The sequence below is a fragment of the Dipteris shenzhenensis genome, chromosome 18, assembly GCF_047967505.1.
Source record: "Dipteris shenzhenensis isolate YYH24624 ecotype China chromosome 18, Dip_SZ_1.0, whole genome shotgun sequence".
Lineage (NCBI taxonomy): Eukaryota > Viridiplantae > Streptophyta > Polypodiopsida > Gleicheniales > Dipteridaceae > Dipteris > Dipteris shenzhenensis.
The window spans coordinates 31,279,533-31,305,189 of NC_141613.1; the positions used below are offsets into that span (position 1 = coordinate 31,279,533).

At 42.8% G+C, this 25,657-nt stretch overlaps 1 protein-coding gene across 1 annotated transcript in view; it reads left to right on the forward strand.

The window, feature by feature from the left end:
* Positions 1–2,199, forward strand: part of LOC147891106 (homeobox protein knotted-1-like 7) — a 58,059-nt gene extending 55,860 nt beyond the window's left edge. Inside the window, exons 6-7 of the mRNA XM_087389109.1 lie at positions 1,717–1,846; positions 2,083–2,199. Of these exons, the coding sequence (XP_087245235.1) occupies positions 1,717–1,846; positions 2,083–2,183 (231 nt within the window). The 3' untranslated portion in view covers positions 2,184–2,199. The remainder of the gene's footprint in view (positions 1–1,716; positions 1,847–2,082) is intronic.
* The last annotated feature ends 23,458 nt before the right edge of the window (positions 2,200–25,657 follow it).

Sequence of the window (25,657 nt, forward strand, 5' to 3'; positions counted from 1 at the left end):
TTCAAAGTAAATCCATGCAAGCACTGTGGCAAAAACAACCATAGTGAGAAGTTTTGCAGAGACAAAGCAAAGACAGAAAATGCAAATCTACTTACAGTGAATGAGCCTCCACAAGATGAGGCATCCCATGAAGATTATGCATTTTAAATCATCTCTATGTATGCTCCAGATCTCTCTTTTTATGTCAAGGTACTCAGCCTGGATAGTCCTCCAAAATGAATGCAAATAAACTATTGTGTTTTGTGTGTTTTGTAAACACCTCTGGTCACCTTATGATGTAGGCCATGTGTATGTTTTGTTCCATGGTACCTCTTGCAGACATTGTGTGCATGTACATGCAAGGGAGATAACCATTGGAAGGTCTGTTTGTATCCCTTTCTGTTTACCTTACACCCAAGGGAACTCTTGCTAGCATGAGAACCTAGCCATAGATTTATCCTTGACCACCATGAGATGGCATGAGAAACTATGAGACTAGATGTATCCTTGACATAGCCTGAGGCATTTCCTTGAGGGGGGGTTTGTTGGGATATCTCAAGGTGTATGCCTCAGGCACACCTTATGTTTCTATGTGTGAGTGCTAGAGGCATAGTTAGGTGCCCACAAGTACAGTTAGGTGGTGGAAAAGCCACATAGGATGATTGAGTGAATCTAGGAGCAGATTGAGGAGATGATTGTGGAGCTTTGAGGTCATCAGTGATGTCAGTGACCTTGTATGAGGTGCCTACTTAAGGACCTCTTTCTTCTTCATTCTATAAGCAAGTATTCTGAGTTTGTGTCCACTCTACTCTTTCTTTTCAGTATTCCAACAACTTGTTCATTATCCATTCTAACCACAAGCCCTTGTCAAATTTAATTTATAATTGTGCTAGTGCCACAAAATAACTCAAACTTCAAATTATAAAAAGTAAAAAATATTAACACTAAAGATATTTGAAAATTTATTATCTTAAATTTTAAAGTTGGTAGATTGGAATGCTCTAGAAAAAACGTGATGTGGTATGATAGACTTCTTGCAACTACCTCCATAGCATTCAATTGTGTAAATCCATGGTAAAATGGAAGTCTTGTAATATTATGGAATTGGTCGTGTTATGTGTGCTCTAAAAGTGAAGACACTTAAAAGAGACAAAATTTGGAATTCTTCTAATATTTTTGAATGTCACATGTTATGTGTCCTCTAATGTATGAGACAATTTAAATGAAGAAATCTAAGGCCACTCTTCTAGCTTCTTAGAAATTTTCTTTAAAAATGTTGTAATTTTTTTAGCTAAAAGCTTAAAGGAATGGGAATTAGCTTGTCATAAATGTATGATACAAAAGTGGCGGATGTAAATATATAACATAGAAAAGTTTGTTTTTCACTAACTAGCAATTGTTTTGGGGAAAGTCTACCTTGAGCATGCCGTACATAGTTTTATTTAAAATTTGCATGGGTATGGAAAGATTAATGGAAACCACATGGGTCTAAATACCTAGTGTGATGTTAACCTTATAGCTATAGAACAAGAAACCACACCTTCACTCCTATCACTAATAGAATTTGGTTTTGTTACTCTACCACTTTAGATAAGAGATTCAAATTACTATTTCTTAACTCCAAATTTTTGCACAATCATAAAGATCTTAAAAATCAAAGACATTATCATTGAATGTTGCTCTTTCCTTTTATATGAATTTGTTTGTACTAAGATATTGGCACAAACTTGTTTATAGGAAGATGAGAAAGCTCGATTGGTACAAGAAACAGGTTTGGAGTTGAAACAAATCAATAATTGGTTTATTAATCAACGTAAGCGTAATTGGCATAGTCACTCAACGACTACTCAAACAAGTTTTGAAAAAAGTAAGAAACCCTCTCATGATTCTCTCCTTTGGATTGTATAGTATGAGTATGTGTATTTCAATAGAGGTCTACAATGACAATTTTGTCTATCTAGTGAAATTTTGTACTTTGTTTACTCAATGTGTTAAAATTTTCAAAACAAGGAAAGGAGATCAAATGTTTCAATCAACCTTGACCTTAAAATATGTATTTTAACCTTTTATTCATGGTATTTATATTTTTTACTTCTTTATCAGATGATCCATATCATGGGAGTGTTGTGGCTATGCAAGCATCTAACACCTCATTGAATTTGGGTTGTGATGGAGATGAGATACCAATAGATGCACAAATTTAAAGGGAAATTTCCAAGTTGTGGCTAGTTTTATAAAAGCTTTGTAAAATTATTATTTTCTCTTTGTACATTAAATGTATAAAATGTAAAGATAATAATATAAAATCATATTCAAGTGACTTCATTTCTTGGCATGTATATAGATTTAAAAGTATAAGTTCCTTTAATGAATTTTATTTCTTTAAGTTTCCAAAAAAATATTATGATTTGGGGATGTCTCATTAGGTTCATATTGAGCCCTTAATGTCTTAGGATATTTTGGGATATGCTGGTGCATATGACATCCTTGGGGACTACACTGCTTGTGAAGCCCTACATATCACGGGCATTCAAAAGGAGTTTAAACTCACTCATCACTCAAAATTTCCCCCTAATAAAACCACCCATCTTTGCATATGAAGTAATGGAGTTTTCCTAATGTGGAATTTAAAAATGTCATATTATTGTAATCCTATTAAACATTTTCCTCAAATTGAATTTAAAATCCCTCCTTTTGAATGCATGTGATACACTAATATTCTATGAGGTGACCCCCCTAGATAACATCACAACATAAAAGTATGTACACGACATAAAACCAAGATTAGGTTAAACATGTACACAACATAAAACCAAGATGACTTAAACCATGTACACAATATAAAACCAAGATGAGGTGAACCTCCAAATTGCCTTATTTCTCACCATGCATCATGCATGACTATCAAAAGAAATGCATGGTGGTGCCTCTATCATATGTGTGTTTCTCCAGGGGGTTGAACTGTCCCAGCCAACGGTCATCACTAGGCATGAGGGTCTAAATCTCGGGTGGAACCAACCAACCGACTGGAATCGCTCCATCTATCTCTGTGCGTCTCACCTGAGCTCCACGGGCACCTCCAGCTACAACTGCTAGAGCAGCGGTATCCAAGTGTCTGTACGTGTCCCTCCAAACTCGAAGGGACCGGGCTGGCCCCCACATCCAGCCGTCCCACCTGATGTGTGATCTCTCCCCCAGCTGAAGGCCCTCGGCATCTCTGACCTGGTCGTTCTAGATGAGTGGCTGGCGATCGATCTCCTCCTGACAGCTAGGAGGGGACTGAATGAGACTGAGGCGGAGCCACCTCCAAACCATGACAAGGCTACGAACGAGTGGGGAGCGGGGCTGAGTGAGCAGGGCAAAAGTGAAGATCCACCTGAGGGACGGTAGCCACACTTCACCTCGGCGCGGGACACAAGAACCGCCGACCCCCTGCTGAAGTAACATCTTCCACGTTTGCCCCCCGAGGGTCAAACCGTGAATAACTAACTTGCCCAGTAGGGCCTGACTCTGAAGCTCACGATCGATGACCCCCAGGCCACCCTCAACCTGTGGAAGAATGAATGTCTGCCAGGGAACCTTGGCTCTGGTATCTCTGAGACCGCCGTCCCCCCCAGACCACAGGAAGTTCCAGTCCAACCTCCTAAGCTATGCCACGCTGGATCTCGAGAAACACCAATAAGAAGCCACATACCATGCCATGGCTAGGAGAACCTGGTTGACTACAAGAGCACGACCTACGAGAGAGAGCTTAGCAGTGATCTAGAAAGCCAGCTTCCGTCGAATGGAATCTAGCACTAGGAGAAATTGCTGAGCTGGCGTGATATCCAAGCCGACCTGAAAGCCGAGATATCTAGCTGTCTGTCCCTGCAGGATCCACCTGAAACCCAAAAACCTCCCCCACTGTGAGCACGCCCTGGGATTTGTGAGAAAACCAACTGATTTGTTCCAGTTGATTTTCGCACCGGCTGTCGAGCAGAAGACCTCTAGGGCCAGCCTCACCCTCTCCAGCATCATCTCATCATCCTGAACATAGAGTGTTGTGTCATCTGCATACTCCGAATCCAAGAGCCTCGTGTCCTCCCTGATGGGAAGGCGAACACCCCGGATCCCGGTTGACCCCGCTCGAAGGTAGTATGTCATGGCCTCGGCGAAGAAGAGAAACAGGTAAGGAGCAAGGGGGCAATCCTGATGCACCAATCTCTCCAAACGAAATCGCTCTCCCATCCTGCTGCCGATGATGACCCTACTGGAAGCCGTCCTGTATAATGCTAAAATACCCTGTATCCATCCTGCTGGGAACCCTAGTCGCTCCAGAGTACCCTCCAAGAAGGACCAGTCCACTCGATCGTAGGCCTTCTCAAAGTTGAGAAGTAGGATGGCTAAATGTGACCCGCTGTGCTGAGCCCACTCCGCCGCCTCTGAGAAAGTGAAGACATTATCCAAGATACTGCGATCCTGGACAAAGCCTGTCTGAGTGTCATGAATGAGGTCAGGAAGTAGAGGCCGAACTCTGGCGCTGATCATCTTGGCAAGGATTTTATAGGAATTGGAGAGGAGAGTGATCGGGCGCCACTGATGGATCTCCTGTCAATCTCCTCCCTTTGGGATGAGGTGAATCGGTCCTGAGGAGAGGCTCTCTGGCATATATCCGCTGCTGAAAATCCTCTGGAGGGCTACTAGGAGGGGCTGATGGATCTGATCCCAGAAGGAGGTGAAGAAAGCGTGAGATAGCCCATCCTCGCCAGGGCATTTCTGCCCATCGATGGCCATCAAGGCCTCCAACATCTCGTCAGTAGTGAACGGTGCCAACAACGTCGCCTGCATGCTGGGCTAAACCAGGGCTGGAATATGCCTCCACACCTCCTCGCAGAAACGTCGAGTGCGAGGGGCAAGCTGCTCCAGCTAGAAAAGGGTCCTGTAGAAGTCGGTAGCCAACCCCAAGAGCTCACCCGGATCAGTAACGATGTGTCCCTCTGCTGTCCTCAGACTCCGTAGCTGATCACCTGCTGCTCTCTGGCCATGCGTCTTGAAGAACTCCCTGCACATCCAGTCGCCCTTCCGAGCTCATAATGAGAGGGAGGCGTGATAGGAAAACTCTGAACGGCGCTAGAGAGTCTCCTCAAGAAGGGCTCTGGCTCGAAGGGCCTAGATTCGAAACTCCTCTGAGCCCAGGGCTGCCTGCTGGAGTCGCTAAATGGAAGCGAGGTCCCTACGAAGAGCTCTCTCTCTGCCCCACCACTCCTGTCGAACCTGAAGGGCTGCGAGCTGGAAAATCTGGCTAGACTCCTGCAAAGCCTGTGCCACCGAATCAACCAGATCCATGCACTCGCCCCAATCTCTGTCCCAAAGGCTACCGATACTACTGCGCATGTCCTCCCTCAAGAAGATGGAGTCGGGGATCCGGCACAAATGGGGAGGAAGGGACTGAGCTGCCGAATCTAATGATTAGAGCATAGGCACGTGGTCGGAAAATGTCGTCCCTGGCACTATACCCGCCTGACCGCCTCTGCTGATGGCCCAATCACTGACATAAAATCTATCCAGTCTCTCCAGGAGTCTGCCTCCTTCCCTATGGAAGCCCCATGAGAAGTCCAAGCTCCTGTGCCAATTGTAGAAGGACGGGTCTCTCCAGCTATCCCTACCTCCTATCACGAAGATAAAGGAGTCCCAAGCGGACTGCTCTGCCTGAGCCATACCTGTAAACTCTGGTCCTCTGCCCTGCTGGTCCTCCAAGGTCTCCAGATTGTTGAAGTCACCTCCAACAATCCAGGAATCCATGTCTGGGAGAATCCCTGTAAGTGTCCTCCAGAAGGTGGCTCTGCATCGGAGGTCTGTGGGAGCATAGATGTTGAGGATCCCTATTTTGGAACCCTCCAACTCTAGGCCTACCCAAAGGGCACGGCCTAAAATCAACGTACCATGACCAAAAACTCCCTGGGCTAACTGCTTGCACACGGAAGTACAGACACTGCCACTCCTCCCCTGTGCGCCGATCGAGGGCTCCCAATAAGTGTGAAAGCGTCCAGGGAGAATCTTCCCGCAGCTACAGGAATGAGCCACAGAAAGCTTGTGCTCCTGGAGCAGAAGTATATCCAAGCAACCAATCACTGCTGGCTGAAGTTCTTGTCTCAAGATGAGCTTCCTAGGACCACGGGTGCCAAAAGAATGAAACCCATTCACATTCCAGGAGACAAGGTGTAGGCTCATGGTGAGGACTGGTAGGCTGTGAACAACTGTCTGCTCACGGCAGATGTCGATGAAGAAGCTGACATGTCATCGGAGTGGAGGCACTGATGCTTATGAGAGGGTTTGGAGGGGGAGGCGGGATCATCCTGCCCATTCTTCAACACCTTTAGCAAAGGCATAAGGCCTTTAGTACCATGAACAAATGCTTTCTCGAGCCAACTCGAGATCTCTAAAGTAGTCATCCTATAGAAGGCTCGGAGTTTCTGAGGGGTCCAGGCTCTGACATCCTGGGGTAGGGGCCACGACAGAGGGGGCCTGAGGATCACAATCAATCTGAAGCGTTTGGTGGTGCAACGCCACCACAGGCGCACGTCACCCTCGGACCACTGAGTCTCGAGAAGCTGTCCACCAGACGGGCCTATCCAGGAGCAAACCTGAGCGTGCGTCTGCTCTTTGAGAGCCTCCTAGACCGAGTCGTCTGTCCAAGTCTCGATGCCGTCGCTGAGGAATGTGAAAGCAAAGCTAGGGCCATCCCTCGGGGCCAAGGCTGCGATCTTCCCATCCGCCCCTTTACGGAGCAGGAAGATACTGATGTCAAGACAAGCAGGAAAGGTCCCAAGGTCAGCCACATCCAAGTAGTCCCATGGGCCAGATCTGTAGAAGTCACGAGGAAGCTCTCTCTCCTGAAGCTGAGGCCCACCAGAGTCTGCAATTGAGGGGCTAGCAGACAGGGAAGACTGCTCCAGTGGTGGTGTAGATTTAGGGTGACCTGCCTGTGGAGGGGAAGGGGGAGGTGGCTGGGGGGTAGGCAACTCAGATTCCACGGAGGCGACTAGCAGGGGGGTGGAGGGGGGGGAGTGGGGGCTACCCGCGACTGAGGAACCATCGGTACAGTTGACACTGCAGGAGAGCTAAGAGAGGCGGGGGGGGAGATGGGGCTGCACCTGGGACTGGGGCGGAGAAGGAAGAGGAGGAGACTAAAGAGGAAGAGGCAGGGGCTGATGCTGCGGGTCGGGAAGAGGGGGGTGCACCTGGGGAAGGGGCTGGGACTGAGTGGAAGGGGGCTGGGGAGCGGAAGAGAGGGGGACCTGAGGCTGTGGAGGGCAGGCTACCATCGAAGAAGAAGCTCTCCCAAGACCTTGGGGCGGCTACCTGTCAGATCTCTGAGGCGCTACTACAGGTTGGGTAACATCTACCTCCTTGCCTTTTTCGGAAATCTTCTTATTCTTTCCTCTTTTCCTTCTGACCTCAGTCCAACCGCCAGCTATCTCTGGACCGGACTCCGGCTGCCTCTGCTCCTCCTGACGTGGCTGCTCGGAGGGGGAGGGAGGGGGCGGAGGGGGAGGGGGCAGGGGGGGCTGAGAGGAATTGGAGAATCGTGGACAAATAGTAGCCAGGTGCCCAAAGCCGTGACACCTCAGGCACTGGCTTGGTTGTCCTGTGACTACCACGCTCTGGGTAATGCTACCGGCATCTGTCATGATCTCAATCACTGCAGGGAGAGATGCAGGGTCCGCCACAGCCACACGGACTCGAGGGGCTCCTATCGTAGTAACCGCGTCGGTGAAAGTGTCATGCATAACCCAGCCAAAGTGGGAGCCTAGGTCCCTGACAATTGGTCGCAGCTCAGCAGTAAGGCCTGGAAAAACTAGCGTCACTGGGTGGCGAGGTATGCGGAAACGAGCATCAAAATCTGCTGCACTGAATCCACGGTACCAAGGGACTATCATAATGATCTTTTCATCCACGGATGTGGGGGAACCAGCAATCAGGTTGCTCACCGCTTTCCCAGTAGAGAGTTTAAGCCAAAAGATGCCCCTTCCCATAAGGGCCACCTCCTCAATGTGGCTGTCCTCTAACATGAGAGTGGACTGGACAGTCCCTGATGGCTGATCTGGAGGGGGAATGTCCAATGACTCTGCCATAGACAGAGGTAAGGGCAAAGTCATTGGCAACCTCTTGTACCTGAGACAATTGTTGCTCTGTCAAGATAACGTGGTAGGCATCTGGAGAGGGAGGGTCCGACTGGGCCTCTAGTTCTAGGCAGGGAGCCGCCATACCACCAAGACAAACTATGAGACCTCCGATGAAGAAAAGGCTGCCACCCAAAAAAGGGGGGGGGATAGACGAGGGGGGTGGAGCCTGGGTGTGATGAAGAAGGATGAGGCAAAACGGGACCAAGCGAGTCGGGCGGGGGAAGCGGAGGCGCAGGCGGCGGCGGGGGCGGAGGCGGAGGGCAGAGGCGGGAGTGAAGGCGGGGGGCAAAGGTGAGGGGGAGGGGTGGCGGTGGAAGCGAGGGCAAGAGGCCGGGAGGCGGAGGGGGCGGGGGTGGAGTGCGGGGGTGGGAGCGGAGGATGGAGGGCGGGGGTGAAGAGGCGAGGGCGGGGGACGACTGAGGTGGGGCGGGACAGGGCGGAATGGCAGGGGGGGCGGGGCGGAAGGGCGGGAGGGGCGAGGGGGCAGGGCGAAAGGGCGGGCGGGCAGGTGGGGAGCGAGGGGCAAGGGGGGAGCAGGTGGAGAGCGCAGCGAGGGGGGGCGAGGGGTGAGGGGGGGTGGGTGGAGAACGAGGCGAGTGGGAGGGGCATAGCGAGGGAGCGAGGGTGGGTGGGGAGTGAAGCGAGGGGTGGGGGAGGGCATAGCAAGGGGGAGAGGTGAGGCAGAGAGGTGAGGCAAGGGGGGCGGAGGGCGCAGCGAGGGAGTGAGATGGGAGGTGGGGGGTTGAGGCGAGGGGCGGCGGGGGTTGAGGGCAGAGAGGCGAGGGGGTGAGGGCAGCCGAGGCGTGGGTGAGCAAGGGGAAGTAGAGGCTGCGGGAGGGAGGGAGAGTGCTCGCAGGGGCTCCAAGGAGATGCCCTTTACAACTTTGTGCACTTTGTGGCTAAGTCATTCTGACATGGACTTTGAAGGCATGACATTCAGGTTGCTAGGGCCTTGAGCAAAGTGGACTTTCCTCCAACAACCTTTTCCTATGATTGGTCCCTTGCATTTCCACTTCCTATTCTTCCTGAGGGCTTCCTAGCTGATGGGGAACCAAGTTTCTCTACATGGTCTCCCTTTGGGGATCATCATAGCCCAACAAATCTCTAGACCCACCATCAACATCCAAACTATTTTCACGACCTTTAGACTTGGCTTTTGGCAACTTGTTGTTTGGGGTATGCCTAGCCTCCATAAAACCATCATGTTGAATACCTTGTGACTCACCCTACATAATTTACTTCGATTTTCCCTTTCACCCCACAATCTTCTAGGGCTCACCCTCTACATTCCTCGCAGGTGAGATCTACTTATCCAAGACTTGACCTTTACCGTCATCCCCAGGCGACTTGAGTAATTCCAATTGTGAATCCATGGTTTGTGCCTTCTTGTCCCCAGCAAAGTGATCCCCCTCCCTCTTTTCTTTTGATGCCAAGTAAAAATTTTTGCTCTTCCAGGAAATTTCCTAGCATAGAGTGAATTGGCCCTATAGATGTAGCATGATTTTGGAAATGCTCCGAATTGAACTTGTTGTACCAACACCTTGCCATCATTGTCTAGGGTTTCCTAGCTCCTAATCCATATAATCCAAGCCTACCTAAGGTGTGAAAGGGATTTTGATGAGTTGGAACTAGGACTACTCTTCCCAATGAGGAGGCAATCCTTTATACAAGGATAATTGATAGATTATGTAGTTTGATCCAAGCAGTGCATTCCCTAAATAAAAACTGATCAATGCTGAATAATGGACTCAAGGCAATGGCCAAAACCATTGCACCAGCAAACATGAACATCATAATCCACAACCTACTACGACACTAGTTTGAGGGGTTGTTTTATTGGGAAAAAAAATTAGTTGAGGAGGTTTTTAATACCCCTTAAACGCACGTGATACCTAGGATTTCTTAGTGGTTCATGAGTGAGCCACAATTGCCTTGTGCAAGTCATACCAATTAGGCAAAGCACCCTAGATGGACTGAGTGCGAAAACCCGACAAGATAGAGATGGGAAACATAGTAAACCACTTTTAGGTACTACTTTGTGCCAAGTAACCTCATGGGTTTAAGTAGCCCATTATGTCTTTTCCTTTGATGAAAAGAGAGGACCAATCATCGTGTACAGGCATCATTGACACATGGTAGTTCTCTTTTAGACATTTCGTTGTGCCAGATGATGGGGTTAAGAAGTCACAAGTCTCAAAGGTATAGATCCTAGATGAACCTTTTGCATAATTTAGTCACAATTGAAGGTCTAGAGATAAGGTGCTAAGTCGAGCTTAGTATACAAAGCTAGAATGGCATGGAGAAGTTACCTAGCTAGAGATATGTGTGTGATTGCATTGATCCTCATATATTTTTCAACCATCATATTTATTTTTGTGGCATTGACACATGGAGATATCCGATGCAACATAATATTGACATGGTAGTAGCTGGGAATTTGAGTTCAAGGACGTTCCATGCGGTCATACATCTTGGCATAGGAATTAGACTCATAATGTCTAGTTTTATAACAGTAGTTGTAGTATTTGTTGGATTAAGAAAACAGTCTAGCTTGATCTTTTGGAAATTTGAACGATTGTAGAAGGGAGTTTGTGAAAAACTCTAGCTTTTAGATATGGCATAGGTATTCTCAATGACATTTCTTTCTTGTGATGCTACTAAGTGCATTTGTAGGAGTCTCACTATATTATTCATGCTGCTAAGAGTACTTGATGAGTGATGAGCATGCATTGTTGAAATCAATTCCATGTTTGTTAGAGAGAATGGTGATAATGCTATCATATTTCTCCTATTGAATAGTATGAAGGAGATAAACTATAAGCTGAGACCACAAGATTGGGACTCCAACAATAGCAACTTGATTTGCTATGTCTTTGATAGAGTCAATATGAGAAGTCCTCGATGTGGACATCTTGTACTTGAGTGCATGTAATTTGGTCCTCAAGTGAAGAGTCTTGATGATGGATTTATTTTCATAGATTTTCAATAAGTGCAACCATACATTGTGGGATGTGGGTAGCTGAAATACATTAAGCATAAGAGAGTTAGGAAGTGTAGATACAACGTAGTAATGGTGGGCAGTTTGTCCTTTTTTATTCAAATAGTAGAGGAAGTTTTCCATTCATCAAATTGAAGCTAAGTGGTTATCGATTTGCCATCTTCCCACATGGGTTGAGTTGAGGTGGGAGAATTTCCAAGGACAATGTCTTGAAGATCATCCCCTTTGATAACTATTCGTATCTTGTCTTTCCACATTGGAAATCCTTGTCCATAAAGAAGGGGGATAAAGTGTTGGCCAGATATGTATGTATTGATTAACACAATAGTTTACATTTGTGAGAATGCCTGGGGGGCTTAAAATCCAGCACTAAGAAAGTAGGGTAGCCGAATAGATATAACTTTATCTTGAAATCTTGTGGTGGTGAACATATGAGCACGTAGTGTCTAGCAACTAATGAATTCTCTTTCTCAAACAGTTTGTGAAATACTTAATTTGGATTGGTAGGCATGGTGTCGAAGAAAATAAAATTGAGTTCCATGGATTGTGAGCTTCTGAAGAGATGATTAGTTAATGAGAGAGCCGATTGTGATCTTCTGCTTCTGGTTGTTCGATGAGATTATAGCAAGCATGGATTTGGGTTATGTGAGTATGAAAATAATACTCAAGATTAGGTGCTACGAACTGCCTAAAGAAGAATCAATCTAGATAAGAGTATGACGATGTGGAAAAATAATACTCAGGTTGAAGTGCTACAAACTGAATAAATCTAGATAAGTACGATCAAGTGTCAGGCTACCAAACATGGTGCTACAATCTGCTGAGAGGAAAACAATCAAGATCAGCCAATGTACATATTGCAAGCAGTCTGATGGAAAAACATCTTCCAAGGAACCAAAGGACACAAGATGCCATGAATGAGGTGGTCAACAAATGTTTGGTGATATTGGCTACAAGATAGAACAAGTTAAGTGACTAGAGAGATAAGGAATTAATGATACTAGGAGAGATAACAAAGGTCAGCAAACAAGGTACTATGAATTTCCAGATGGTTGATGATATTGTGAATAGCCAAAGGAATCAATGAGAAAAGGGATACAAAAGTATAAGGTGTTGCAAACTACCAGGAGAATAACTAGTTGCAATGAGGCAAGGTACTACAAGGCACCAGAGGGTGCAAGATGGTACTTCGATTGATGCAACATAGTAAAGCAAGGGATGGAAGATGCTAATTGCAGTCTGTTGGGGGTATACTACTGAGAACTTGGAAGTAATGTTAAGTGGGCCATATAGGTAATCGTGATTTAGATCACTTCAATTGAGAAGTACGTGAGTGGAAAGCAAAAATACATGAGTAGGCTAGTGTCTTCAACAGAGGTGATGGATTTGCATAGATACAGCGATGAATGTCATAGTGCAAAAGAAGTAAAATCTCACAAGAGTATTGAAGACCTATTTGGATGAGTCGTTTTGGTCATGCTTTGTCTACTTGGAGCTTTTGTTTGAATGAATCTCTATTGGAGTTCATAAACCTACAAACCAATGCTTGTGAGATGTATACTATTGTTTTGATTACAAAGGAGAAATACACATTTTTTTGAGAAACAAAGAAAAGGTTCCTTCAAATATTCAAAATATAAGAAGAGAACAAACTATATCTTGTTTCCAAACCATCCCTTGCTTTTGCAATTAGTTGAGATAGAGTATTGCAAGGGGATCACTTCTTATTCCAAAGGTGGATATGTCCATGCCATAATAGAATTATTTTGCACGTTATGTCCATACCATAATGCAGCAACATGATTTCGTAGGTTATAGCTACACCATAATAGGTTATAGCCACTAGAACATACTATCGAGGGCACACAGATATTCACAAGTTATATCCATGCAATAACACACTATCAAGGGCTATGTCCATGCCACATCATAACAACATGCTTTGGCCATGCACAAATAACTTATCCCCTTTGGTCATGGCCACCCCATAATAGTTCATCATGATCATATACACCTATTTCCATATATGTAGAGGGAGCCTATTCAAGGGAAAAACCTAGGTCTAATACCATCATGAGAATAGTGGAGAGAGAGAGAGAGAGAGAGAGAGAGAGAGAGAGAGAGAGAGAGAGAGAGAGAGAGAGAGAGAGAGAGAGGAGAGGAGAGACAAGTGATTTCTCCCAAAAGTGAGTTATATTCATCATGTCCCACAAATTATACAAGTGAGACCTTGGCTAGGTTTAGGGAAAACAATAGATAGATCTAGGCTATGTATAGCTCCAACATTGAAGTACTAAGATCAAAATATTACATTAAAGGCTTGTTAATCTAGAAGAGTCTAAAGATCTACACACAACACAAATAGATACAATTGGTATAAAGTTGAATCAGTGATGATTTTAGAAGAATCCACATGCACATTCAATATCACATCCCAATTTCATGCATGTAAGATGGGTGTCTTTTATACACCTAATTTCAAGTGTTAGGAAATCCACTTTTTTATTTTCATCCCTAATAAACTCATTTCTTTTTGCAAGAGCTAATGTAAGGGTATCACCATGTGCAAAGTTTTCTATGAACCTTTTGAAAATATTTTACTTTTCCTCTAGATCCATAGGAATTTATTATAGAGGCTCCAATGGATCAAGATTGAAGTTTTTCTTTAGTGAGATGATCTATCTTTGTTTATCTTAATAGCCAACTCCTCATTTGTTCAATCACATAAGGCCTTTGTTGTCTTAAGTCATGATTGGCCTAATACCATTGGGTAGGCATTATCTACTTTGATTTGGATGACAACAAAGGTTACTCTAAAGTAGTTAAATCAGTCATTCAAATGCAATCTCAGGGGGGTCACTATGTATAAACCCTCTATATCATGTGCGTTCAAGGCCTATATTTAAAATTCCTTACCTGTAAATTTTTTCATTAATAAAATGTACCCCTTTTCTATACAAATCTGTAAATTTTTTCCAAAACTATTTTAAATAGTCCCTTATGTATATTTATTTCTGTAAATTTTAGAAATAAAAAATATCCTTCTGTTGAACTCACGTGATAGGGTTACATATGATGAATGAACCCCCCGAGAATGCAATAAAGGGTACTCGAAAGTAGGTAAATTAATAATTTAAATGCAAGAAAGGGTACTCTAAAGTAGCTAGATCAGTAACTGATCGGCCTAATACCATTAGGTAGGCATTATCTACTTTTCTTTAGATGCTAAACTTTCCATTGGGTATGCATTATCTACTTTTCTTCAGAGGACAACACAGGTTACTCTCAGTAATCTAAATGCAAACTCTCTCTCTCTCTCTCTCTCTCTCTCTCTCTCTCTCCCTCCCTCCCTCCCTCCCTCCCTCCCTCCCTGCCTCCCTCCCTCTCTCTCTCTCTCTCTCTCTATCTCTCTCTCTCTCTCTCTCTCTCTCTCTCTCCCCCCTCCCTCCCTCCTGTGGGGGTTAAAGGTCACTGTGCCTTAACCTCGGTTATGTACAATACTCAAACACATATATAAATGAATGAAAAAGAAGATTAGGGTGGTTCTGCACCCACCAAACTTGTGTGGCTCTCTCTCTCTCTCTCTCCTTCTTCCGTTCTTGCTTCCGTTGAGAGCACTCTCAACTAGTATCAGAGCCCGGGTGATCTAGCTGAGCGTGCGTGAATGCTTGGAAGCTCAGCAGCTCTGTGGGAGGAAGGAGAAGCTCTGTGGGAAGCTTTGTGGGTGACTTTACTTGCATCCGAGTGTGCAGAGACCTTGGAGAAACCTTTGGAAAAGTCACTTTGGCTTTGCGAAGTGGTTTTGAGAGCTTGTTAAGAGCTTTCAAAGAAAAAGTCGTTTTTTGAGCTTTTCCCTGTTCCGTTTGATGACAGAGACTCCGTATTGACTTGTAGAGGCAACTATTGCTTGCTTTTGGTGTCCACATTACTTCAGGAGCCTGGAAACATCTTCATTCCTGAATCTGGGATCATTTCATTGGATTTCTGAGTCACTGTGTCAGTTCCTGCGTTTTGTGCCTGGGTGCTGGAACTCAAGTTTGGAGCAACCATTTGCAGATCTGTCAGTTCCGGTGGACTCAAGAGGTCCTAAAACTTCTATGTTGCTCATCATTTGCACTCCGGTGGAGTTTACAAACAGCTCTGTTTCAAAAAACGTTTTTCAATCCGTGTGTTGGACCCAGTGATTATGACCACGGTTTCCAAAACCGTCTATCCCATTGCATTCTGGACGCCCAAAAACCCCTACCTATCAGTTCTTGCATGATTCGGTGGAGGATTTTCAGAGTTATAAATCTCTGTGTATTCGATTTCGTCTCTCTATTATGCATTTTTCATAGTAAGTTTTTGAAACCTTAGATTTATGCCACATGGCAGTGGATAAGTGTTGACTCCCATTTGTCACTCATCGGTTGGGATTTTGGAGTTCTGGCAGAAGAGAGATATTTGCAGATTTTTTTGCTGAGTCCGATTATGCAATGGCGCCCATGTTTTGAAGCATCTCAGGTTCTATTTTCAGTAGCGCTCATTACCGTGGGACTATGATTTCTTGAGCATACCTTATGCAGATCTCTCTGGTTGCAGTGTGCGCTCATTTGTGGTATGCATTGGGTTGCAATGGATAATTTATAGGCCATTTGGATGCATTGCGGTCCTTGTTGGATGTGCTGATAGGCCCAAATTACCTTGTGGGATGCTATTTTTTATGGACGCTTTGCATATGGATGCTATTTTATGCTGAGGGACAGCTTTGACACATTGTTAGTGATGCACTGATAGTGCTATGCTCTCTTGGATGAGATATAATTGATGCATTGCCAGTGGACGGTGGTTATGCTTGAGTCATTTGGCACTTATTGGCATTTTCTTTTGGGCCAGATTTGCTCATATGGATGCATAGTATATGCACATGAGTCAGATGCATCTTTTGATGCTTTGAGCTTTGAGTTTTTTGTGATATTTCAGTCTATTGTGGCATACACATTTGGGTGCACCTGGTATTTGGTGTGATTCTCTCTTGCAGGGACTAGCATTTGGGATTTTGTTTCATTTGCATCATGGCATCCTCTTCCATGCCTGAAAAGGAGTTTTTCAGCATTAAAAAGTTTGATGGGACAAACTTTTCTTTGTGGAAAGAACAAATAAGGGATGTGCTTATTCAAAAGAAGTAGATTAAACCCTTGGCAGGGATTGAAGCTAAGCCTGCAAATATGTCTGAGGATGATTGGAATGAGTTGCATTAGCAAAGTCTACTATTAGACTTCATCTTGCAGAGTCAGTTTATTTCACAGTAGTAAATGAGCAGACTACAGAAGATTTGTGGAAGAAACTGTGTGCCACTTATGAGAAGGAAACTGCCTCTAATAAAGTTTACCTCATGAAGAGGTTGTTTGAGCTGCAGATGAAGGAAGGGGTCTCCATTGCTTCTCACTTGAATGAATTCAATATTATTTTCAGCCAACTTCAGGCTCAGAAAATGAATTTTGATGCGGAGATTAAGGCAATATTTCTCTTATGTTCATTGCCATCCTCATGGGATACCTTCCGTACAGCTGTCAGTAACTCTGCACCTGGTGGAGTACTGAAATTTGATGATGTTGTGGGTAGCTTGTTGGCCGAGGAGATTAGACGGAAGTCTATGGATGGCACCAAGCAGGATGCAGCCTTAAATGTGCAAAGGGGCAGATCACAGTTCAGGGGGAAGTCCCAAGAAAGAGGGAAGTCTCGTAGCAAATCCAGGGCACGGAACATTGAGTGTTATCACTGTGGCAAGAAGGGCCATATGAAAAAGGATTGCTACAAGCTGAAAAGAGAGCAAAAGGATAAGAAAAAGAATGCAAATTGGGGTGCAAATCAAAAGGAAGAGAGTTCAAGGGAGGACAAAGGAAAAGTGAAGATCGAGGAGATCAATGCAGTCACACATGATAGTGACAATGATGTTCTCTTCATGTCTACTTTATCTGCAGAGTTGCTTACCACTTCAGATGATGCATATTCCCAGGATTGGATTTTGGATTCTGGTGCTTCATTCCATGTTACTCCCCATAGGGAATGGTTCTCCACTTATGATAGTGGAAAGACAGGTTGTGTGCATCTTGGAAATGACTATGCATGTGACATAGTGGGAGCAGGTGACATAAAGTTTTCTTTTGCAAATGGGTCTGCATTTGTTTTGAAACATGTGAGACATGTGCCTAAGCTGACCAAGAGTCTTATTCCAGTGGGTCAGCTAGATGATGCTGGTTTTCACACCACTTTTGCTTTCAAAGTTGGAAAATTTAGAAGGGCTCTTTGCTTTTGGCCAGGGTTGCCAAGTGTGGGACTTTGTATCCCTTACATGTATCAGGGGTATTTGATCATGTTGTTGCAATAACCGAGCAGCCAAGTACTTCTTTATGGCATTGCAGGTTGGGGCACATGAGCCAGAATGGAATGAAACTCTTATGTCGTTTGCGTTATGTACCGCATTTGAATTTCTCTGATTTTAAATTTTTTGAGCATTGTCTCTATGGGAAGCAGACTAAATCAGCCCATAAAAGAAGGGGAAAGAAAGAGTTTGAAATGCTTGATTTGGTGCATTCAAACGTATGTGGTCCCATGTCTACATGGTCATTAGGCGGGGCTGAATACTATGTGACATTCATTGATGATGCAACTAGGAAAGTGTGGGCTTATGCTATAGCTCGGAAGAGTGATGTGTTCTAGGTATTTCAGAAATGGCTGGCCTTGGTTGAGAATCAGTCAGGTAGAACGCTTAAGGACTGACAATGGTGGAGAGTATCTCTCTCATGACTTTCATCATTTCTATGATACTCATGGGATTAAGAGGGAGCTTACATCCCCTCGTACTCCAGAGCAAAATCCAGTTGCAGAAAAGATGAACCGTACCATTCAAGAAAGGTTGCAATGCATGCTTTCCAATGCAAGTCTTTCTGGTGGTTTTTGGGCTGAGGCAATGAAGACTACAGTGCATGTGATCAATAGATCACCTAGTAAGAGTTTGGATGGTGGTATTCCTGAAGAGGCATGGAGTGGCAAGAAGCCCTCTTACTCTCATTTGCATATATTTGGGTGTGAGGCATATGCACATGTGCCAAAAGAGCTTCGAAAGAAGCTAGATCCTAAGTCTAGGAAATGCATCTTTCTCGGTTATGGTGAAAGTGGAGAGATGGGCTATTGTCTCTGGGATCCAGAAGCAAAGAAGATCATACGCAGCCATGATGTGGTCTTCAATGAGAAGAAGATGCATAAGGCACCCATGAGGGATGTGGAAATGAGGAGAATCACTTTCCAGGATGTGAATCCACCTGCATATGTTGATAGACAGCAAGCTGTCCATGCACCAAATGTGCAAGAAATGGTACCACCAAGTACTCCCACAAGTATACAATCAAAGGTAGATGATGGATCATCTATTGGTGGAAATGATGAGCCAAATGTGGCTGATATTCAGGTGGGATAGCAAGCTGAAATGCCATTTCTAGAGTGTCTAGACCGCCTGATAGATTCGTTCCAGGGGTAGACTATGTGATGCTTACTGATTGCGGGGAGCCTTCTTGCTACAGAGAGGCTATGATGCGTGAGGATCAACGCAAGTGGGAGTATGCTATGCAATCAGAGATGAGTTCACTTATGAAGAATAAGACTTGAGACTTGGTTTCTTTGCCACATGGAAAGAAAGCATTGCCATGTAAATGGGTCTAACAAATGAAGGTCACAGGTGATGATGTGCCTAGGTACAAGGCCCGTTTGGTTGCTAAAGGGTTCAAGCAAGAGAAGGGTGTGGACTTTGATGAGATATTCTCTCCGGTTGTGAAGATGACCACACTTAGATGCATGCTTGGACTAGTGGCAATAGAGGATATGGAGCTTATGCAGATGGTTGTCAAGACAGCTTTCTTGCATGGGGATTCGCATGAGGAAATTTACATGGTTCAGCCGGAAGGCTTTGAAGAAAAGGGCAAAGAGCATGTAGTTTGCAAGCTGAAGAAGAGTCTCCATGCTCTTAAGCAAGCACCTAGAGAATGGTATCAGAAGTTTGATGCTTTCATTCGGTCCCATGGTTTTAGAAGGAGTGAAATTGATCACTGCCTCTACACTAAAAGGGCTAAGGATAATAGCCTGATAATCTTGGCACTATATGTGGATTATATGCTATTCGCTAGCAAGAATACTTATGAGCTAGATGCTTTAAAGGCCAAGTTGCATGAGGCCTTTGATATGAAGGATTTGGGACTTGCAGGTCATATTCTTGGTATGCGCATCATGCATGATCGGAGTAGGAAACTCCTTTGGCTTTCACAAAAAGAGTATGTTACAAAAGTATTGCAGTGTTTCAATATGGAGGGGGGGAAGGCAGTGAGTACTCCATTGCCTCCATATGTGAAACTGAGTCATACAGATAGTCCCAAATCAGATGAGGAGAGGGCCATGATGGCCAAGGTTCCTTATGCATCAGCAGTTGGGAGTCTTATGTATGCTATGATAGCTACTAGACTAGACATTGCATTTGCAGTGGGAGTTGTTAGCCGGTATATGGCTAATCTAGGAAAGAGGCATTGGGAGGTAATTAAGTGAATCATGAGGTACATGAAGGGTACCAACGAGATGTGTATCTGCTTTGGTAAAGGAGACATGCGTGTACTTGGGTACACAGATTCAGACTATGCAGGGCATGTGGATAGTAGGAGATCCACTTCTGGTTATGTGTTCACCTTTGTAGGTGGTGCAGTGTCGTGGATGTCTCGCGCACAGAAGTGCATTGCTTTGTCTACCACAGAGGCTGAGTATGTTGCACAGAGGGTTGCAAGGAGGCTATATGGCTTGATCGGCTAGTGGGAGATTTGGGGATTCATACAGGTGTACCGACATTGCATAGTGATTCCATGAGTGCTATATTCAGTTAGCACGGAATCCGGTCTTTCATGCAAAGACCAAACACATTGAGGTCAGGTACCATTTCATCAGGGAGGTACTTGAGGACAAGTGCATAGAGCTTGTCAAGGTTCATACAGATGATAACCCTGCAGATATGCTGACGAAGAGTCTACCTAGTCAGTGGTTTGAGTATTGTCGTGTATTGATGGGCATTGGATAGTATGCTCACTAGTTGTTCTCCCTTAAAGGCACATTGTCCTTTAAGTGGGAGGTTTTGGGGGTAAAAGGTCACTGTGCCTTAACCCCGGTTATGTACAATACTCAAACACATATATAAATGAATGAAAAAGAAGATTAGGGTGGTTCTGCACCCACCAAACTTGTGTGGCTCTCTGTCTCTCTCTCTCTCCTTCTTCCGTTCTTGATTCCATTGAGAGCACTCTCACCTCCCCCCCTCCCCGCCCCCCCCCCCCTCTCTCTCTCTCTCTCTCTCTCTCTCTCTCTTCTCTCTCTCCCCCCCCCTCTCCCCCCCGCTCTCTCTCTTTCTCTCTCTCTCTCTCTCTCTCTCTCTCTCTCTCTCTCTCTCTCTTCTCTCTCTCTCTCTCTCTCTCTCTCTCTCTCTCTCTCTCTCTCTCTCTCTCTCTCTCTCTCTCTCTCTCTCTCTCCCCCCCCCCTAGAATAGTTGTACCAAGGTCTTCCCTTATAATGTTTAATTTTCTCCTATATGCCTTGCATGCGTTAAAAGCTAAGAAGTGCCTTTATCTAAGTAATATCCACTCCCAAGTACCTAGCTATTTCTCCTCTTGTTCTTATCAACAATATATCTACCAAATTTTAAAGTTGGTAGATTGGAATGCTCTAGAAAAAACGTGATGTGGTATGATAGACTTCTTGCAACTACCTCCATAGCATTCAATTGTGTAAATCCATGGTAAAATGGAAGTCTTGTAATATTATGGAATTGCTCGTGTTATGTGTGCTCTAAAAGTGAAGACACTTAAAAGAAACAAAATTTGGAATTCTTCTAATATTTTTGAATGTCACATGTTATGTGTCCTCTAATGTATGAGACAATTTGAATGAAGAAATCTAAGGCCACTATTCTAGCTTCTTAGAAATTTTCTTTAAAAATGTTGTAATTTTTTTAGCTAAAAGCTTAAAGGAATGGGAATTAGCTTGTCATAAATGTATGATACAAAAGTGGCGGATGTAAATATATAACATAGAAAAGTTTGTTTTTCACTAACTAGAAATTGTTTTGGGGAAAGTCTACCTTGAGCATGCCGTACATAGTTTTATTTAAAATTTGCATGGGTATGGAAAGATTAATGGAAACCACATGGGTCTAAATACCTAGTGTGATGTTAACCTTATAGCTATAGAACAAGAAACCACACCTTCACTCCTATCACTAATAGAATTTGGTTTTGTTACTCTACCACTTTAGATAAGAGATTCAAATTACTATTTCTTAACTCCAAATTTTTGCACATTCATAAAGATCTTAAAAATCAAAGACATTATCATTGAATGTTGCTCTTTCCTTTTATATGAATTTGTTTGTACTAAGATATTAGGACAAACTTGTTTATAGGAAGATGAGAAAGCTCGATTGGTACAAGAAACAGGTTTGGAGTTGAAACAAATCAATAATTGGTTTATTAATCAACGTAAGCGTAATTGGCATAGTCACTCAATGACTACTCAAACAAGTTTTGAAAAAAGTAAGAAACCCTCTCATGATTCTCTCCTTTGGATTGTATAGTATGAGTATGCGTATTTCAATAGAGATCTACAATGACAATTTTGTCTATCTAGTGAAATTTCGTACTTTGTTTACTCAATGTGTTAAAATTTCCAAAACAAGGAAAGGAGATCAAACGTTTCAATCAACCTTGACCTTAAAATATGTATTTTAACCTTTTATTCATGGTATTTATATTTTTTACTTCTTTATCAGATGATCCATATCATGGGAGTGTTGTGGCTGTGCAAGCATCTAACACCTCATTGAATTTGGGTTGTGATGGAGATGAGATACCAATAGATGCACAAATTTAAAGGGAAATTTCCAAGTTGTGGCTAGTTTTATAAAAGCTTTGTAAAATTATTATTTTCTCTTTGTACATTAGATGTATAAAATGTAAAGATAATAATATAAAATCATATGCAAGTGACTTCATTTCTTGGCATGTATATAGATTTAAAAGTATAAGTTCCTTTAATGAATTTTATTTCTTTAAGTTTCCAAAAAAATATTATAATTTGGGGATGTTTCATTAGGTTCATATTGAGCCCTTAATGTCTTAGGATATTTTGGGATATGCTGGTGCATATGACATCCTTGGGAACTACACTACTAGTGAAGCCCTACATATCACAGGCATTCAAAAGGAGTTTAAACTTACTCATCACTCAAAATTTCCCCCTAATAAAACCACCCATCTTTGCATATGAACTAATGGAGTTTTCCTAATGTGGAATTTAAAAATGTCATATTATTGTAATCCTATTAAACATTTTCCTCAAATTGAATTTAAAATCCCTCCTTTTGAATGCATGTGATACACTAATATTCTATGAGGTGACCCCCCCTAGATGGCATCACAACATAAAAGTATGTACACGACATAAAACCAAGATTAGGTTAAACATGTACACAACATAAAACCAAGATGACCTAAACCATGTACACAATATAAAACCAAGATGAGGTGAACCTCCAAATTGCCTTATTTCTCACCATGCATCATGCATGACTATCAAAAGAAATGCATGGTGGTGCCTCTATCATATGTGTGTTTCTCCAATGGGTATGAAACTTTGCACAAGACTTAATCATATTTTATTTGAGGCCCATGTGGATCATCATAAAGATCGTATATCATTTTGCATGGTTGGGCATGTATTATTCAATATTTCTTACTACACATCATTCATGGTGTCAAATTTCTACATTGGGGTGCTTCTATCATTTTGTGTGCCTCCATTGGGTATGCTACTTTTGATCAGAATGAATATCACATAATTGAAGTACTCTATAAATTTTCATATGCATGAATGTCATTTGCATTGTTGGGCAAGCATCTCTCTCTCTCTCTCTCTCTTTTTAAAATCATTCAAAGGTTTTAGGTTATTCAAAGTAGAGTAGCTTTTATTTATAATTTTTATACATCTTATAAAGGACACGGTGAAGATCATTTTAAAATCATTCAAATGTTTTAGTTTATTCAAAGTAGAGTAGCTTTTATGTATAATTTTTATACATCTTACAAAGGACATGGTGACAAAGTTTATTTCTAGGATGGAGGTGATTTTATGTTACAAGATAGAAGTTGTTGCATTTGCAACTATCCATGATCATAGCAATCCAAATTCCATTTGCCATTTTAAAAGACTTGGTGAAGATAAGGTGGTTGTTATTGTAACAAGGATTCTTAGCCCCCATGTTGAGTTGAAGCATAAATGCAGAGATGTGGAAACACTTGGAGATGTTATGCCCTATAATACATCAAACAAAGCTTTTATCACGTAGGACAAAGATGAGACTTATCTAGAGTGGGAGATATTGTACAAATGAAGTCATTTGCAAATTAAGGTGTAGCAGAAGGAAATGTCTTAGGCTTTGAATAATTTCCAAACATGAGACATGAAAGTTAGTCCCTATGGTATGGATGATCCCTAGTATGAGGTAGGCAAGATTATGTGATGGGGTATGCAATTTCTGAGGATAAAGAGGAGGCATATGGCTTTTTGCGATAATGACAATATATATTACAATATGGAGTAGTTACAACTTAAGGAAAGGTTCTGGAGTGGATGAAGTCAAGCACACTGAGAAAGAAAAATGCTCCAATAGTGATGCTTTATTAGGCATGGATGAGCTCATGTATATTAACAAACATGGTGAAAGAAGTTAAGGAGTTACAACAACAATGCAAGGTGTGCCAATCAATGATGGTCTCTTAGGGGTAGATGAGTTTCAAGATAAAGATAAACATTTTGAAAGAACATTTAATGCAAGTGGTTGTATTACTATGACAACAATGCAAGATGTGTCAATGAGTGATGCTCTCTCTAGGGTAGATGATTTTGAATATTCTCAACACTTCTAGGAACATTTAGTACAAATCGGCCTGGTAATATTGATAAACTTGGTGTACAAAGTCATGGAGTTGCAACAATCATGCAAGGAGTGTCAATGAGTGATGTTCTCTTAGGGGTAGAAGACTTTCAAGATTCTCAACACTCTTAGGGGTAGAGGACTTTCAAGATTCTCAACACTCTCAAAGGGCATTTAATGCAGGGATGAAACCATCAAAATATTATGTGGTATTTGACTTTGATTGTGAATTAATGAAGAATGCAATATATCATGGATGCAAGAAGATAGGATCAATCCTCTCATGAATGGAAAGAGAATTTTCCATAATGCATATCACATTATTACTAGATTATCACATGGCACATGCTGGGATTTAGTTGGTAAGGCCAAAGAAGGACATAAATTTAGTATTCACGATAACAAAGGAACATCCAAAACAATTAAAATGGCACATGCAATTTTGGAAGACTTCATATAGGAAAGTGCTTTGCCTCAACCCCATTTATCTTGCAAGCTTCTTAATGGTGAAGAAGTGACTAAAAAGAACCTTCCAATGGGCTTGAGGAGAAAAGAATTGTTTGACTACATTGGAAAAAAATAACTAGAAAGAGGGCAAAATTTTGGACATGTCAAAATCCCAAAGAAGCAAAATATGTCAAAGTGCACTGTGTGATGATTTAAAATGAGCAATTCAAAGTGCACATGGTCTAGAGCAAAGTGAAGCATACAAAAAGACGTGGGAGTATCATCATGGACTTATTTGGCATGCAAGACAAAAATATGCATTTTGGAAGTAATGAACTATTTTGCATCTAGCCAAGTACATGTCTTGCATTTTGGATGGTATGGTTCAGAATACAATAACATTGCCTTAGTTTTTGTCCACTCCACCTAAGGTACAAGGAAGACACTTTTGAAAGATGCATCTATGTGGAGTGTTAGTGCATGGATTTAAGCTTTTTGAACACATATGTATTGATTCCTTGCATCCAAGTGATACCAATCAAGTTATAACATCCATGATGTAAGAAATTCATAGTGTGCATGCAGAGAAAGGTCACTTACCATAGATTTTGAGGCTATAGGTAGATAATTGCTAGCGAGAGAATAATAATATCTTCATGTTCTCATTTTTCTCAATGTTTGTTGGGATTTTGACATGTTGCTCAATGATATCAGAGTTAGAATCATAGTCTCAAGAGAGCTAAAAAGCACAGACCTGTAGATAATAGATGAATTGATAATGAGATGTGGGAGGCAAATTGGTAGTCGAAAGGAAAGTACAGTTTGCTCTAATCTCAAAAGAATGTACGATTCAAGATTCATTATTCAACCTTTCATACAAAAGGTGGTGATTCTCTCAAAGGTCATAGCAATCCACATTACTTTGGTTTTTTTTTAAGGATGAAAAACTAATAATGCATTGGAAGCTCTATTCTATTGACACAAAATGGGAACTTGAAGATCCTTGTAGTCTCTTAACTTCAATTTCGAGCAAAGAAATGCATCCAAAATGGGCTCCTGTACAAAGAATCT